The 18,537-nt window shown below is 45.7% G+C and overlaps 1 protein-coding gene across 1 annotated transcript in view; it reads right to left on the reverse strand.

Moving 5' to 3' along the window:
• LOC133341883 (hemicentin-1-like) overlaps positions 1-18,537 on the reverse strand; it is a 254,826-nt gene that overhangs the window by 164,598 nt on the left and 71,691 nt on the right. The window contains 5 exon segments of the mRNA XM_061550695.1: positions 1,636-1,905; positions 8,663-8,780; positions 9,481-9,629; positions 10,877-11,140; positions 11,599-11,719. Of these exon segments, the coding sequence (XP_061406679.1) occupies positions 1,636-1,905; positions 8,663-8,780; positions 9,481-9,629; positions 10,877-11,140; positions 11,599-11,719 (922 nt within the window).

Genomic DNA, 18,537 nt, shown 5'->3' on the forward strand with positions numbered 1-18,537 from the left:
GTCTAACAGTTTGAACTGTGTGGAATTTGGGCTGAGTTACTGAACCTGCCCTAATGGGTGCTCAATAATAACAGCATCTTCCCAATGTCATATCGAGATAAAAATGGGGCTCCGTGTGACATTATGTTAAGTGTACTAAATGTGCATGTGAATGTGCACGATGAGACTGATAGCATGCTGATCAATTATTGCACATGAATCCTGGTGACACAGGTTCGATTCACGGTTGTACGGAACACGAGTGCTGATTGACACAGCTTCTGTTACGTCTACAAAGATTACCTGATTCAAGTTAATATTTCAAGTAATTTTTAGTTAAACCAAGTGAGAACTCAAGAGACCAGGATGAATCTCATTTGCAGCAGTGGCCTTGTTCACCAAAATGGTAAAATCAAAATAAGCAAAATAAAGCACAGAAATGATAGCAAATATAAGTCAGAGCAAAAACAAACCGTGCCAAACGAAAAATAAAAAATCCCTGTAGCGCAACTTGGCTTGTGCAGATTATATTTCAACATCACCGCCGGAGTGTGATCAGCATCACCGCTAAAGAAAAGGAGGCGATGGTCGGTGTGATGCTCAGCTGGTGGCAGTCTCAAGAGATGCTCGCTAACTGCTATGAGTCTGTGAGGATGAGGAGGGACTCTTTGTCCGGGCTGTGTTCATGCCAGAGTAGAGGTTGTGTAGTGATTGGGCACAACTGTGTTGTATTTCCAGTGACCCAGGTTCAATTCTCGATCATGCAAAAAGTCAGCGGCAGGATTGAGCCTCCCTTCCTTAATTTCAACTCAACTTTGAACCGAGAATGTGCATCAGATGAAGGGCATGAGTGGTGCTAGGAACACTCGCTTCCCTTGTGTACTGTGGCCTGCCTAAGTACCTGCCCACTAATAGATGCTCGCCAATAGCTGACACCTGGCCACCCGGTACTCTACTGTGATCACAGTCCAAAGGTTGCGACTTGAAAACCCAGCACTTTATTCTTGGCGGCTAAATTACATCGCACTTCATAAGAAGTCACCAGCAGTCGTTGTACCCGCCGCCGTAGGCGCCACGGTGGCGAGATGTTAACTCCCTCGCCTGGTATGCAGGAGGTCGTGGGTTCGATCCCGACCCTGATGCTTGTATATTTGGCGTTTACATGTTCTCCAGGTGCTCCGGTTTTTCCCTCAACATTTAGAAAAATGCATTTAGAGTATATAGCTGCTATAAATGTCCACATGATAAGCTACTTCGTTGGGTAATCATTTGTGGCAAGGTCACTTCAGCAGGCCTTACCTAGTAAAAATAAAAAAAAGTTTATTTAGTACTGGAATATTTTTACCCCACTGTCTCCGGGCAATCAACAGAGATGAGCCCAGCTCCGTGCTCATGAGAGAGAACGGAAAAACACTTTGTCTTCACTTCGACTTTCAGCTGATTCCATGACCATGTTAAGCCAGTCACGGCATAAACAGGAAAAACTGATTTCCATCGTGTCAAAGCTCACTGCGACCATATCTACACGATTGACATTTTATCTTCATAAAACGGCGATCTACTCGATGTTGCAACAACTAACACGGGCACGTCAACAGAATCTCCGCCCCGATCCCACCAGAACCCCGCCGGGTCGCCGCCACCGCGTGAACGCACCCTGCACGACGAGCCACGCGGACGCGCTGCCGACGCCGCCCTCGTTGGCCGCCACGCACTCGTAGGCTCCGCCGTCCGCCAGCTGCACCGCGCGCACCTCCAGCGACTGGTTCGCCAGCACGCGCACGCGCGGCTGGGCGTCCGCGTCGCCGCCGCCGCGCGCCCACGTCAGGTTGTAGGGCACCGTGCTGAGCACGAGGCACGTGAGCACGGCGCGCTCGCCCGGCACCACCGTCACGTTGAGCGGCGCGCGGATCGTGGGCGGAGGCTCTGTTTGGGTGGGGTGGCGGAGGGGGGGGGTGGCAGCGCGGGGGTTCGCGGTCAATGTCAAGAGGTCGTTCGTCGCAGGGGATGCTGCAAAAAAAACTCTTAACTTCATTATCTTCTTCCTCGCTACCTCACTTCCTTCAGCTGACCGCAAGTGGCATGCTCTTAACCATGTTATCAGAACCGTCTGGCTTTAGGTTTTCGTCTCGGTTGAACACCACTGCTCGGTGACACTCCAATGCCTAAGTCTGTCCTCCATCCTGTACACGTGCCCCACTCATCGCGCTCTTCTCGTCTTCAAAATGTCTGTTTTGGCTTTATTGAAATGCTCTATTTCCCAATTGACAAGTCGCCCACTAAATCCTGCCATTAAATTAGGAACATCCTGTGCGTGTGTCTGTACCCGAAGGCCACGGGCATGTTTCTAGTTGCTTTGTTGGAGCTCAGCTCGAGTAGCCGCCTCCAAAACCTCCTCACCAGCTAATTGCCTTCAATTCCTCCCAAGCATCCTTCACTTCTCTAGCCATGCCAAGTCCACATGGCTTTGGTAAATCCTATTGGACCTGAGCGAAACAACTGTTTATATCTCATATACAAAACGTACGTATATTTTACAGATATATAGGCCACTGTTTGAGAATTTTGTCCAGTCATTCAACTTGTTTCAGTAAAACGAACCGGTATTATCCCAGTAAACGTTGAACATTGGACCAATGTTGGGCCAACGTTGGTCCAACGGCTCCATCCACATACCAGGGTCGGCCCAACATTGGCACGCTTACTGGAAATGCATCTGAAGGCCATAAACTTGATCATGGTCCATATATGTGGTGAGATTCCGCAATACAAAGACGTACACAATCAAGCACATTCAGCACATGTATTATTATGTAAACAATAATCTGTATCATCCGGGAAAGCCTTACTGGCTCACATCGCTCTGTTTTCAGAAAAGTTCTATTGGAAATGTTTCGGTAAATTCCTTTGCAAGCATCTTTGCACGTGGGTGAAAGCCAGAGTATCCGGAGAAAGCCAATGGAAACGGGGACACAGAAATACATCTGTGCAGGTGACTGAACAGCTTATGAAATAGGCTTTGTAATTTCATTAAAAAAAAGGAAAATATCTCACTTTACATTATTATAATCTGTCTTATGTTTCGTTTTTTTACAGTTCTGCTCACTTTTTGATACATTCACGTATACATGAATAGCATTTACATAAATCATAAAAAAAAATGCGTCACGTTTTTTACTGATTAGCCATGTCGGGTGGTGGAGGGTTGTGACACATTTATAATAACGCGATTTAACCCAAAAACTTAATTATGAATAATACTGGTCGCGAAAGCCTACGTGTTAAACAAATCATATGGAACTTAGTCTTAGAGAAATTAATCGATGCATATAACTGAACCAATGAATTGATGCTTTTCCGCAAACCTGTTGCGACAGTGGCATTGCTTTTCAACTTCGACTGCATTCTTCAATGAGAATATTAAAAAAACCAGGCAAGAAGCACTGGACTCTGCTTACAAGCTTATGGCACAGGATACACCTGGGTTGACCAAGAATTCGAGAACTCTGTGCTTGATGTGTTTTCTCTGCTGACACTGGATCCTGGAAAGTGCATTCACCCCGCGTTAGCCAGGCGCTCTGCGTCATTCAGCTTCGGACAAATTCCCAACGACAGCGGCATTTTTACAAACCCTAAACCCTGCAGTTTAACGCCCGCCCCCAAGGTTCTCTCGCAACACATTTAAGAAACAAAAAAATCCGGGAGAGGGTTTGCCAAATTCTGTTCCTCGCGATCCACCATGGTACAGCATTCCGCGTTTACTAATTTACCAAAGTCCGAATAAAAAGATTAAGTCACTCGATGTTGCAAGCACCCAACGGTCATGAAACGTGTACCTTGCTACGCGGAGACACACTCAACAATTTGGATCAGAGCTCTCTCTCTCTCTGTCATGTCGCCATCATGAGCATAACACACTATTTACCAATCTCAACAATCTCAATTTGAATCAACGCTCTCGGCAGGTTGACAAACATCAGGCAAGTGGAGCGTGAAACGACTTAAGTCTGTATTTTAACAGAGGTGAATCAGTAAAGCCGATATGTACACGATGGGTAGTGGGGTAGTGGGGACTTAGGGCGTGTTCTGGGCTTGGTGGCAATGGAAAGATCCCTCTGTGACCCAGCACCTTGGTAGCGGAGCTCGCTGAACCGTGCCCACACAGGTCACTGTGCCATTGAGAAACCTACCTGCTGGGGCTGTGACGTGTCGGGAGATAGGAGGACGTAAAACCGCCGCAGTCTGCGCTCCTTCAATAAGGAACAACAGAACTACACGAACTCTCTAATGAAACCCTCTCGTGGCGAGCAGACCTTGACAGTGGCAGTTAGCTCCTGAACATATTGCCACGTTGCCATGCTCAAGACTAGAATAGTACAGAAAAAAGGCAGAACTATTGGTAAGGGTTTTATTTTAGTTTCCGTAATCTCGTTTGATATGTGGTCCACCGCTGAGTGCTCTGGTTTCCTTCCACTTACAAAATTACCCGACAAAAGAAACAGGTCAGATGTGCCAAGTGGAACCCTCAGGAAAAAAAAACTTAAATTCAGTGAGGCTTTCCTAGTTCAAGAAATGTTTATGGCAATGTGTAACAATTTTTTTTGTTCCTGGGTAGTGTTATTTCCTAATTGCTTATGCCTCAAAAGTACAGAAAATGGCTATTATTCCTCATAAACTTTGCGTTTGTGACCAGGACAGTGATATTTTGAAATGTACCTATTTTCCAGAACATTCCAGATAGATTCAGTGCTGAGTAAACTTGGGGTAACTTATATAACATTCTAGAACTTTCCAGTATTATAAATAGTAGTATAAATACAGGGGCCTTAAGCCCACCAGTTCAGTTTAGTTCCAGCTGCCTAAGTGGATACATATCTGTTTTTTTTCTAAGATGGCATCAAGAGGCTGCAAGCATCCGGCAGACACATTTTGCTATGTTTGCGGCCAATTTATCACGACAAGAGCAAAAAAGTAGTCTGTGGAAGCATCAGCTAATATGTGTGAGGCCTACAAGGCATATTTCGGCATGCCTGTCAGGGATCAAGACAAACTCTGGACACGTCATTTCACCTGCGAGCAATGCAAAAAAACTCTGGAAGGTAAGATGGGCAATTGTTGCTCGGAATTTTACATCATAAAATTTGTAAAAAAAAATAATATTGTCAAAGTTTTTCATTTTAAAATGTTTTACAATTTTCAATGTTATTGAAAAAATATATATCATATATGAAAACTGTTGCGAGAATCTCTTACACATTATTCATGGGTGAAATAAATGTCTTTTTGTAGGATGGTACAGAGGGGAAAAGAGAGCCATGAAGTTCGCTATCCCAAGAATTTGGCGGGAATCCACTGACCACTCGCAACTGTTACTTCTGCATGGTGGACCCTTACAAACGTTGGACTGGCAAGAATGCACCTGCTATCACGTATCCGGACCATCCTTCATCCATCGCTCCGGTGCCACACTGCTATGAGCTCCCAGTACCCACTCCTCCGGAGAGAGAGCAGCCGTCTTGAGAAGAGAGCAGCAAGTCAGAAAGCGAGGAAGATGTTGTAGATCCAGATGACAATTTCAGAGGTGGAGCTGAGGAGAGAAACCTTTACTACCCCAACTAAAAAGACCTCAACGACTTGATCAGAGATCTTGGTCTCACCAAGTCCAATGCCAAGCTTTTGACATCGAGGCTCAAGCAGTGGAACTTGTTGGATGAAAGTGTGCAAGTTGCAGATCAGAGGAAGCGTCACCAACCTTTTTGCAGTTTCTTCACCCATCAAGATGGGCTCTGCTTCTACCACAATGTGACCAGACTGTTTGAGGCAATCGGAATCACCTGTAACCAGAATGAGTGGTGCCGCTTCATTGACAGCTCATCTAGGAGCCTCAAAGCCGTGCTGCTCCATAATGGTAACAAGTACCCGTCTCTTCCCCTGGCTCACTCGGTGCACCTCAAAGAGGATTACACCAGCATCAAGACCTTGCTGGATGCCTTGAAGAATGATGAGTACGGCTGGGAGGTCATCGGATACTTCATAATGGTGGCATTCCTGATGGGTCTCCATGGCGGTTTTACTAAGTTTCCCTGATATCTTTGCCTTTGGGACAGCAGGGACACCAAGGTGCACTACCACAGGCGGGACCGGCTACAGCGGACCGAGTTCTCTATGGGGAGGAAAAATGTCAAGTAGGAGCCACTGGTGGACCCCCGGAAGGTGCTGATGCCACCACTGCACATCAAATTGGGCCTAATTAAACAATTTGTCAGAGCTGCAGATAAAGAGTCGGCTAGCCTTCACGTACCTTCAAGACTTTTTCCCTCAGCTGTCTGAGGCAAAGGTCAAAGCCGGTGTCTTCGTCGGACCACAGTTAAAGAAGATCCTGGATTGCAATGAATTCCCCAAGAAGCTCACTAGTAAGGAGAAAGTGGCTTGGAACATCTTTGTCGCAGTGGTTCGTGGCTTTCTGGGCAATCACAAGGTCGAAAACTATGTGGAGCTGCTTGAGACTCTGGTGAAGATCTACAGCACAATCGGCTGTAGGATGTCTCTCAAAGTCCATATCCTTGATGCTCATTTTGATCAATTCAAGGAGAACATGGGAGCGTTACTCAGAGGAGCAAGGCGAAGCGCTTCCACCAGGATATACTGGACTTTGAACGCCGCTACCAAGGACAGTATAACGAGAACATGATGGGAGACTACATTTGGGGGCTGATTCGTGAAAGTGATTTACAGTATAATCGTAAATCTCGAAAAACTACTCACTTCTAAATATTTTGTCGTAATTTTTGTATTACTTTAGTATAAATACATGTTAATTTTGATTAATATGTTGTTTTTCTGACTGTATGTGAACGAAAAGACACAAATTTGCCCGTTTTCTCATTGAAAATAGGTCAATTTCAAAACATCACTGTCCTGGTCACAAAAGCAAAGTTTGAGGGAATAATAGGAATTTACTATACTTTTTAGGCATAAGCAATTACGAAATAACACTTACTTCCCAGGAACACAAAAATTGTGTTACATAGTGTTATCATTGGTGGTGGTGGTGTGGTGGTGGTTGCGATGGTAGGGGTTCTAGAGGCATTAGTTGGTTATGGCAGTGATGAAGGTGGTAGTACTACTGTAGCGTTGGCGGTGCTAATGAGTGCGGCAGCCATTAGTTTGGATCGGTAGTTTGTGGGGTTTAGCCGCATTCTTGTAAAGGGAAATTGGGTTTTCAGGTCCATACGGCATACAGATGTTTAAATACCGGCAAAAACATTTTTGTCAGCTTTTTTGTGTTTCTCCCTTGTGATAGGACTTTGTAGGATGAACGTTGAGATGTATAAAGGCACGGGGTGACCAATTAAGTCTGAATTGGTCTATAATAAGATCGGCACTGATCCGGGGCTGACAGCTATGGTGGTATGGTACTGCATTACGAACTCAGGTGCCAGACATTGTTTCACGCTCGCAGTCAACATCGGTGACGAATATCTGAACCAGTCTTGGGCCTCCCCTAGATCGACTCAGCCTTGCATGAGTAATTGGTGCAGTGTGTACGCATCAGCACTGGGGAGACAAAGGTAGCCAGGTGTAGTGCTGGCCACCCACCCCCTCATGTACCGTGCCAGTCTTCATAGGTGCACTTGCTCCAATAGTCAATTTTAAGGTTATATTGGGGATCTTTTTCTTTGACGTTTTTTTGGTCATAGTAACTGTGCTGTTGGTAGCAGTGGAGGTGGTTCTGGTGTTGTTGCTAGTTGTGTGGTGGTGGTGGTGGTGGTGGTTGTAAGAATGGGTGGTGGCCATGATATTGGTGCTATTGCTGGTTGTGGTTGAGCTGGTGCTGACGGCGGTGGTGCTGGTATGAATGGTGACAGAATGAATCCTGATACTAGTGATTTTTCTAATTCTGCTTTTAGTGTTGTGGTGTGAGCACTGATTCAATGATAATGGTGGAAATGGTAACCCTAGTGCTTGTGATGGTGATGCTGTTGGCGATGGTGGTAATGTACGGGTGAAAGTCCTAGGAATTCTGATGCTGGTGGTCCTGCTGATGTCGCGGGCACTAGAAGTAACATAAACTTTTTATTGCTCAATGAAGTGGTTTCTCATGTGGAAATTTATAGCAGCCAAATACTCTAAGCGCACGTTTATAAATGTGCAGGGAAAAACTGGAGGATGTGGAGAGAAATCTACGCGACCACGGGAAGAACATATAAACTCCAAATATACAGCCGTTAAGGTTGCGATTGAACCCGCGACTTCCTGCATGCCAGGCGATGGAGCTAACATCTCGCCACCGTGACACTAGGAGGTCATCGTACTGGCAGTGTGGATCGCCAGTGTTGCTGGCGATCACAGCGGTAGCACAGGTGTTGGTATCGGCCTTCTCCTTCTCTCCTATGGCAATATGAAATTTGCGAATGTTACACACGCACGTCAAGGTTATTAATCCCTCTGATAGCCTCTGTCGAGGCTTGGTGGATGCCGGTGGAATTGGCCGTTCAGGAGACAATGTTGTGGCACGTGATCCTCGGTCCGGCTCTGGCGACCGGAGTCGCATCGCGAGACTTTTCTTCAATTTTTTTCGGTACTGGTATCGCCGGTACTTCGCGCGTGCGCATGCACATGCCACACGCGGGGTCCCGGTGACCTGCTGCGGGGGTGGGGGGGGTCACGAGCAAGGACTGGCCTGTGACGTCGAGGTAGGTGCGCGCACGCCCCGTGCCCGTGGCGCTGACGGCCACGCACTCGTAGAACCCCTCGTCCACTCCCGACACCCGAGGCAGCTCCCACGTGGCCTCTGCCGACTCCCTGCACGCGGTGGGGTGGGGGGGGGGCAACGTCGGCAAGCGGCGAAGGTCAACATCCAGAGGTCATCACGGCCCATGCCGCCGACGCCACCATGCCGCTCCTTCGCTTCCTTCCTTCTGCCACATTCTACAGGTAAGTCGGCGCTCGACTTTAAAGGTCTTCCCTGACACTATTTTATGAATCCGACTTCAGGTCTTGCTCTCGTTAAACTGACGATATGAACTTCGAGAACCGATCATGAAGTCCCACCACCATCATCTGCTTCTAAGGTCCTAGGTCTCCATGACTCGTCTAAGTGACCTGCTCTAGTCTGTCCTACATGAACGAGTGGGTGAATGGATAGAACATATAGATGAATGGATGAATGCTTGAATTATTGATGATGAATGATGATGGCCTGATATTGGAAGAATGGATGATTGGATGATTAGATAACGAATGAATTGATGACAAAAGAAAGGATTCACTCATGGATGGATGCATGTGTGGATAAATGGATGGATGAGTGAATGGACGATTAATTGGCGATTGAAGAATTGGTGAAATTAATGAACGGATGAATTGTGTACAAATGGAATGATGATGAAAGAAAGGGTAAACAAAAGAACAAATGCATTCACGAATTGATGCTGAACACACACACAAATGCATGAAGGCGCGCGAATTAACGGACAAATGAACGGTGGGGGGGGACACTTGCTTGAAGAACTGGTCGACCCCGAGGCGCACGCCGTCCTTGCTGAAGCGCAGGGTGAAGGGGATGAGGCTGTCCACGGTGCAGGGGATGTACCCCGTCTGCAGGTAGTAGCCGGGCGTGCGCACGGGCATGCTGACCTTCGGGGCCTCTGTTTGGTGCCGGGGGGGAGGGGAGGTCAGAATAAGTCCCCCCGGTGAGTGAGGTGGCCCAATAGCAAACGCAGCCCAAGTGCCCTTCCCACATGGGTCTTGGGTGGTGCTCGTCTCCTTTGAGAGGGCCTGAGACATTGGTGGAAATGAAACATTCTCTGACGGGACTGTGGGAAGCCTCGCTGTAGGGGTAGTCTCGCCGTAGGGCAGCATTGTTGAGTTGGTAGTGGTACATATTTAATAGATTCCAGGGTCATGGGCTAGAGTCGATCCCCCCACCCCCCATCCGGGATTTGACCTCGCGACCTTCTGATTGTGAGCCGAGTGCACAAATTGCAGTGCCACCGGGCCGACTGTTGCGACCGGGTGCTCCTCATCAGGTTCCGTTAAATGTTTTGTTTGGGATGGTTTCCTTACAAATGTTGTACCGATATCATCTTAATCATCCTGAGCCAGTCATATAAAGTCCACATTCCTATGACAGCAAGCGGCCCTTCCACGAGCAGAATTTGTTTTGTCCCCGTGTCAGGCGGTGAGGTCGCCCAGCAATGGTGCAGTTGCCACGTGTTACAGACGTCCCCGGTTCGAGTCCAGCAGGCCGTCCTGCAGGCCGACCGGCCTGAATGGCGGGCATCAATCGTAACGTGCACGGCCAACTTCACGGTGGCTGTTAAAGATCCCTTGACCTCATTTGTGAGCCGGGGGTCACAGTCCGAAATTGCCACAATAAATATATATATACCTGTAAATGACTCCAATGGGATTAGGTAGCAGCAATAACCGCCCCTATTGGAAGAATAATTCCCACTTGCAGGTCAGTGCCGAGGCGCGGACAGCTGTCACTGGTGTTCCTCATTAAATTGAGGTGAATGTGAGGCGCTTTGAGATGCCGAGGCATTTATGTGCCCTATAAATGCAAAGTATAACAACGATTTAAATCGTTGTTATATTATTATTCTAATGGCCCCAGAGGGACGAGGGGCTGCTTAGACTGCGACTGAACCCTCGACTGCCATTGAACTCGCAAAAAATCGCGAAGGTGCGAGTTCAGCATTCAAACCCACAGCCCCCCCCCGGCCCGCCACCCCAAACCGAGGTGAATCACCCCTCACAAGGGTACGCGTAACAAGCCGCCATGCATTTGCGAAGTTGACCGCGATGTCTCAACGCAAACGCCGGAGCCTTCCGCGGGCCACGGACGACGCGCGCTCGGTGGCGGTCACAGGAACGCTACGAGGGCAGTCACCGGGCACGATGCTCGAGTAGGAGACGCCCGACACACGCTGGAAGCGGTAGCCGTCGCGGTCGTATCCCGTGACACGCAGGAAGAAGCTCTCGGTGGGCGGCACGAACTCGGTGACGTTCCAGATGTTGAAGGGCCGCCGGAGTGGGTGGTAGCGCACGGGCAGCGTCTTGAGGCTCCGGCCCGCCGTGCTCAGCAGCTCCAGGCGGTCGACGCGAGCGTGCGGCTCCAGGCCCGTCGTGTTGAGCAGCACGAATGTGGGGATGCCTGCGCGAGTGTTGTGGAGAGGCAGTGTTGTCGCGTGGCTACGTTTAGAAAGCCATCGGTCTGAGATTGAGCGATTGCTTGGGTTTTTTTTGACGCAACGTCGCAGAATGCCGTGTTTTGGTGTTTTTAACGAGGCATGAGTTGATTGGTTAACTTTGTGATTTCTTTACGTGTACTCGGTTTCGTCAGCACGGAAGTAACCCCGCGATATGTAATGTGATTGTGGGCTATGTGGATCAACATCCATCTGGCTGCTGCTGTGACCACATTCACATAAGTTGCTGACACGAACATTCGTTAAACAGATACATCCACAGATATATATAGATTTAGTCGAATTGAAGGCTTTTAAGGGAGATGGGAGAATTACATTGAAATACAAGTGAAAGAGCATATGATGTAGAACTTGAAAGTGCGTGCTAGCTTCGTGTTGTGCAAACGTGAGTTGGTGGTCAGACCTTGTACGGGACGATTCGAGGTCGACTTGAAGTCCATCGTCGGTTTCTTGGAAAATCCGGCACGGAAGTCGATGGTGCTGAGCCCAGTCATTCGGAGCGAGTGTCTTCCATTGCTTCCAATCTACAGCAAAGAAGACAAAGATCCCCCCGTTCAGCCTAAACAGACTCGTTGGGGCGAGTGCTCTTGGCGAGCAGCAGCTATGAAGGCCGGCAAAGGCACACGAGGAGGTGGTTGGCCTGCACCACACCCTTTAGATTTGAAGCTTTCGTGACTGCAAGGATTCATACTCTTTGGTTTTTTAGTTAAAGTCACGTAGGTAAAAAAAATTATTGAAATAAATTAAATTAAATCACGACGTTTCGGAAGCAACACAAGCAACCGTCATCAGACTGCTCAGTAATTTTGCTGGAGCAGTCAACACCTGATGACGGTTGCTTGTGTTGCTTCCGAAACGTCGTGATTTAATTTTATTAATTTTAATTAATTTTTTACCTACGTGACTTTAACGAAAAAACAAAAGAGTATGCACCACACCCGGTCGCCTTTGTTTCCCCGGTGGCAATGTTTATCACACCAGGTACTCATTTGAGTCGAGTTTAGGGGAAGCCCAGGGCCAGTTCAGATAAATGTAACTGGTGTCGGCCATCAGCAGGAATCGAACGCGGGGTCGCCAGGTTTGAGGCACAACGTGCTAACCACGACACTACCGCTCCCCACAATCCCCCAATGTACAGTAGAGGCATGCACATAAACACTACTGCAGTACTATTATTAATGAGGCACTAATCACCTAGCAACAACGGAAAGCACACAGTAGCATAAAATACATACCGAGTATGTAATGCCTTCAGGAATTGGATTCTGCTATATCCTGTGTAGTTCATTAATTGGCGCAGATCAACAATAAAAACGTTGACACCCGTGGCAAGTTGTGAGGTAATTTTATACGCACATGGCTAGAAATCACGTAATGTTATTATTTTGGACCATTAGCTAATGGCAGCGCTGTTTGGAATCACGCTTAAAAGGTTCGGTCGTTGCCAGGATGAGTTAAACAAAAATGATCGTGGACTGTGGATATTATTCAATGAAAACGGTTTTGGGGAAATCTAATTGCGTGACTCAGAACCTGGCGCAGATATATATATATTTTTACCAGAAATGGAAGGCAGCCATCTCTCAATACATTTTCACTGACCCTAATTATCGTTGAAAAATGAAATACTGTATATACACACACACACTGCATATATTTCAGAATGTAGCACCTCTGCAAGAGTTAAATTACTTCCGTTTCAGCAGTCATAGAGGTGAAATCAAAATTAATTGGCTTGGCACGGCACGCCGTGCTGCGGCTGAGTGCTCCACTCGTAATCACCGGGCCATAAGTAGAAACGGAGAATCAAATCGGCCAATCATTGCTCTGTGGCCAGTAAAATATTTACCGCTTGGTCAGAAATCCAAAGTTGGGTTGTCGTATGGAGAGACTGGTCACCTTCACAAGAATGTGGAATTGACACCACAGGCTCAGGACTCGAAATGACAGTGAACACTGGCCACTGCTCGATTAAGCACCGAGCCACTTTAACTTTTATTTGATAACAACAACATAAACTTTGCCGATCAATAAGAACATTTTGGGCCACTCTGGCCTTTTTCATTCAAAACAATGATTGGGTTCTGCAGCTATAATCAACTCTCAAACACTAACCCATAACTAAAATAATTATGTTACACCGTACTCAAGATTGGTACAACTACAATTTGACTCTCTCACACGTACATGTGCGTTTAACCATCCGAAGCATTTCACAACGAGCAAACGAGTCTGTTTAAATTTTGGCCCAGGAGACTGTTTCAAAAACACTTTGGAGCAAAACAACACCGTTGCCATTCATAGAATTGAAATGTGCTTCCAGCAAGAAGCCGAAATAAAAAATAAAGCACGCCGCTGGCAGTTGCTTTGTCCAAGAGTTGTCGGAAGTTGGCTGATCCAATTTTCTCCGGCAACATTTTTCTGGTCAACAATTCCGAGCGACGTGTATGGAGTGCGATTTTCAAGCTGCTGCTGTAATTTTTCTATTAGCCTTGCCTGGTTTAATGTGCCATGGCCCGCCATTCCAATTGGCTGACGAGTGTGGCAGCCGCTGGGCCTGAGGTCACCTCACGCGTAATTGTACCCGCGGTTCGAATTAATGACAATTGACAACGTCGAGTAATTGCAGTTGAAATTGCAATAGTACTTTTTTAACCGTGGTGTAATTTCTATTTAAATTTGACACCGCACAACTTGCTAGCATGCCTACACTACATGTTCAGTTAAGCTTGTTGAGTGTATGCCTAGGCATTGTTTGTATGTTTTGTATATGAATGTGTATATGGGGAACAAAGGTACAACCACAACATCAGTGACAATTGGAAACTAAATCAACTCAGTTGAGTTCTTGGTGCAGCATGTCAATGGACTTTGAATAGTACTTCTGGTGGGACGTCATGAGATTAAAAAGTTTACATATCTGTAAGTTTCACAGAAAAGCAGTGTGGCATCACGTAGTGTCAGGGAATGGCCTGGTCACACCACAGCACTAATTCTGAAGTCACTTCACATCCAACACTATATGGCTTTTGCACTGTAACGAAACTAAAACTAAACGAAACTATATATATTTGCTTTATTTGACCAGCTAAGGCCTACTGAGCTAGGTAGCTATTTTTGCAGAAGCGACCTAGCCACAAATGATAGCTCAACGAATTGGCTTATCACGTGCAAATTTCTAGCAGCCAAATACTCTAAACGCATGTTACTAAATGTGGAGGTAAAAACCGGAGGACTTGGAGAAAAGTCCACGCAAACACTGGGAGAAAAACACGCAAACTCCAAATATACAGGTGTCAGGGTCAAGATCGAACCCATGCCCTCTTGTATACCGGGTGAGGTAGTTAACATGTGATAATTCACTGTGTAACAAAAAAAATAGTTCCTGGGTAGTAAGTGTTGTTTCCTAATTGCTTATGCCTCAAAAGTACAGAAAATGGCTATTATTCCCCACAAACTTTGCTTTTGTGACCAGGACATGATATTTTGAAATGTACCTATTTTCAATTGGAAAACGTGGTGTGCATTTGTGTCATTCATTGACATAAAGTCCTGGTCACAAAAGCAAAGTTTGTGAGGAATAATATCCATTTTCTATACTTTTAAGGCATAAGCAATTAAAAAAGTAACACTTAGTACCCAGGAACAAAAATTGTGTTACATAGTGATATATATATATACCATGATACACTGAATGATATATCCCTCAAAGCTGCAATATGCAGAATATATATTGTGCAATATGCTTCTGTACGGTGTTTTGGTGATCAGGCTTAGCGTGTTAACTCACTACACTATGTGAATGTGGCATAATAATTACTGAACTAATCAAACGATGGACGAATAGTAAAACAAGTATTTGTTCGTGTTTTTTCAATACCTCTAATAAACGTGTCCTTTTGTGATTTACTTTTGCTTTGTGCATATGCGTGTGTGATACGTGTGTTACCCAAAAAAACGTGTTTACCAATCAGCTGCGACAAATATTTACCTGGAGCCTGCCCATTGAGTTCAAAATTAAAACATGTGTTAACAGGCAACTCATGCACGATGCCTTTAAGCATTCAGTACGTTTTGTACAAATACAGTCTGTCCTCCTATAATGCGCAAGTAGTTTCGTTCCTGAAGAACACCGCGTTATGGTAAAATTGCATTATAATAAAATATATATAATATAGGGTAAAGCACAGTCCACGATAAACACGCGAGATGCGTAATGTAGGCTGAACAAAGACTGAGGCGCCTGGGTAGCATCTAGAAGCATCCAGCAGCATCCCACTGCCTTGTGCGATGCCACGCCGAGGCAGCCGTACCATCGCTTATTGCTACTCGCGCGACGCGCTTCTGTTCACTCGATCGTGTTATATACAATTCGCATCCGCGTTATAAAAAAAATGTGAATACATTCATCACGTTATATCCAATTCGCGTTATGAAAACAAGCGTTATAGGTGAAAAATAAACCCCACGCCGTCTGGTTTAAAGTGGACATTAAACATCTTCGAAGAACTAAAAACTAAACTTTGCTATTTTTTATTTTACGAGGTAAGGCCCACTGAGCTATATAGCTCTCATTCAGAAGTTACCTGGCCATAGATGATAGGCAAACGAAGTGGCTTACCATGTGGAAATGTTTCGAAGCCAAACACTCTTAAACACATGTTTCCAAATGTGGAGGGAAAAACCGGGGGACCCATAGAAAAATCCACGTGACCACAGGGAGAACACGCAAACTCCAAATATACAGCAGCAGGCGTCAGGGTCGGGATCGAACCTACGATCTCCTGTACACCAGGGCAAGGTAGTTTACACTTTATTACACCGCATGCAACATGCCGATGGACTCAGTGTGGTGCACCCATTTCACTAAATAACACCCGACCCCTTACCCGGACTAAATATGCCGTGCCATCCTGTTCCATTTTAAATAAGTAGGTGTGTAACTGATCTACGGTCAATTAAAATCAGGTTCATGCGTCATTTACCAAAGGCATTTTTTATCAACACCTTGTAATATATCACTTGCTGCTCTGATAGGTACTAGTTACGCTGTCAGAATGTTTAAAATTTGTGTTTTTTTAAGTAACCATAAACCCCTCTTTGAGGACTACATTACACGGGCCCATACAGTGTTTTAATTGATTAATTAATTTTATGACGGCCCATATATAAAATTACATTGTGGTCAGCAGGACTGAAGCAAATATTAACAATAATAATTACGTAAGTTGTGCAGGAATGAATCATTGAATCCCAAGACTATTTTCAGGCAGGCTCTGTTTGCTATCTTTGGCTAACTCCTGCAGGAATATTTGTGTTGCGTGACATCGAACAAGAGCACTTGGAATAAACCTACGGCATACACGAGATAAAAGCAGAGATAAGTCAGAAACCAACTTTCTGTACTGCCTCGTAAAGGCAGTTTGGTGTCTCATGTACATGACGGTTCAGCCTCTGTGCCACATATAAACTCTCCTCTTCAAATACCGTGTGCCTCCACGCTTGGCGAAAATTTGCATTATACAGGACGCTTATGAAATAGAGCCTAGAAGCACATCGGGCCCTTCCTGCTGATAGAAATAAAATCAATCTATCTCATACTGAATTTGTGATGCAGAAGTTCACTTGAAAAGTGTAATAATATTCTTAACTATATTTGGAATTTAGAACATATTAAAAAAGGGGCCCTGGTGTAGTTTATCCACCATCAGGCCCCCACTCTGCGAGACTTTAATGTCATGTAATTTTGCTAGGTTATTTAATTCAGTGTGTCTCTCTCCCTGTCTCCTAATTTTTTCAAGCTTTTGCACCTTGCCACTCACCGTGCCACTCATTGACATGCTAATTTCTCTAACCCCTCCCTCTCTCTCCGCCCCCGCCCCCTCTCTCTATTTAAGGCCTCGACAGAGGCGTGGTTTCTCTGTGTGCCTATGTTTGTTCTCTCTCTATGTATCTCTGTGATATCTGTCTGCTTATATGTCTGTCTATATGTCTCTGGTTCTGTGTTTTATCTCTCTCTCAAATTTAGCATTCTCAGGAAGAACGTAATCAACCAGGTAGGGTGTTGACTTATGTTATCCGACTCTCTGTTATATTACATTACATTTCTAAGTATACTAGATTTGTGTTTCTATTTCATTTATACCTGATGATGATTGCTTGTGTTGCAATCGAAACGTCGTATGGTAGTATTTAATTTATTATTTTATCTTTATACGTGACTTTACCGAAAGAACCAAAGAGTACTTTAATGTGTGATCATTCGGCGGGCGGGCAAGAGATTGCTACAAGATGGCAGGGCCATTTGTCGAACGAGCTCCATTTCCGATACGCGCATCAGGCCACGGCGACCTGGGGGAGAAGCCATCGTGGTTCAGGTCGGGTACGCGTGTTGCAAAGGAAAAAGGCTCAAACAAAGCAATTTTTTTATCACACATGCTGTGCATTTGGGGGATAACTCCCGTGAAAGACTTTCACAAAATATTTGTGCAAGAAGAGCTCCGAACAATCTGGCAAGCCGATGGACGTTGAAGGGGAGGCCGTCCCTTCACCAGTGTGTTTTAGTACGAGAAAAATAGGCTGGTGGGACAGAAAAGAAAAAGAGACACGTGAAGAGCTGTCATGTATTGAGATTGGCTGGGTGGATCAGAGGGATACCGGTATCAGTGCACTGAGTCACCACTCCTGAGATCTTGGTGTTCAAAATTCGGGTTTCAGACACCCACACAAAAAATCCCAGACTCTCTCGAATGCAGTCCATTGATGAGTGCAAGCCAATCATCAGTGACTACACACAACAACAACAAAGCAATGCAAATGTCACCCCTTCATATAATTGAGTTTGTTTCAGCTTGTCAGGTCGAACAAATTTGAAGATCGTTGGGTAAATTGCGGGACAAATGACGGCTGCCACGTGGTGCTGTGTAAGAGTTAGGTGCACGGGTTAGTAAGCTCTGTGTTTTGCGTTAATAGGGTACATGAAGAGGGGGGAGTAAAGGGATGAAACCGAGCCACAAGAGAAGCCTCTTGAAATGACCCCAGAAGCGCTTCTCTACTGTCATCTTGCCAGGATTGTCCGCCGACATTGCGAGGCTCCTCCGACTGAAGGAGTTCCCAAAAGGACATTTCTCCATCTCCTGACATGACTTTGATCGCACTCGTGGGATATAATGAACGATACGAATCCTCGAAAGTGAAAACATTCGTCAATTCGCGAAACACACATATAAAGTGCATATTTATATAAGACGCGTTCAAACGTTGAGTATTTAAGTCCCGGTTGCGGATCAAGCTCATCATATTTGTTGGATCATGACTATTTTGCAGTAAGTCTACGGTAATT

Source organism: Lethenteron reissneri, chromosome 12 (genome assembly GCF_015708825.2).
Source record: "Lethenteron reissneri isolate LAM-NWPU_2019-01 chromosome 12, ASM1570882v1, whole genome shotgun sequence".
NCBI lineage: Eukaryota > Metazoa > Chordata > Hyperoartia > Petromyzontiformes > Petromyzontidae > Lethenteron > Lethenteron reissneri.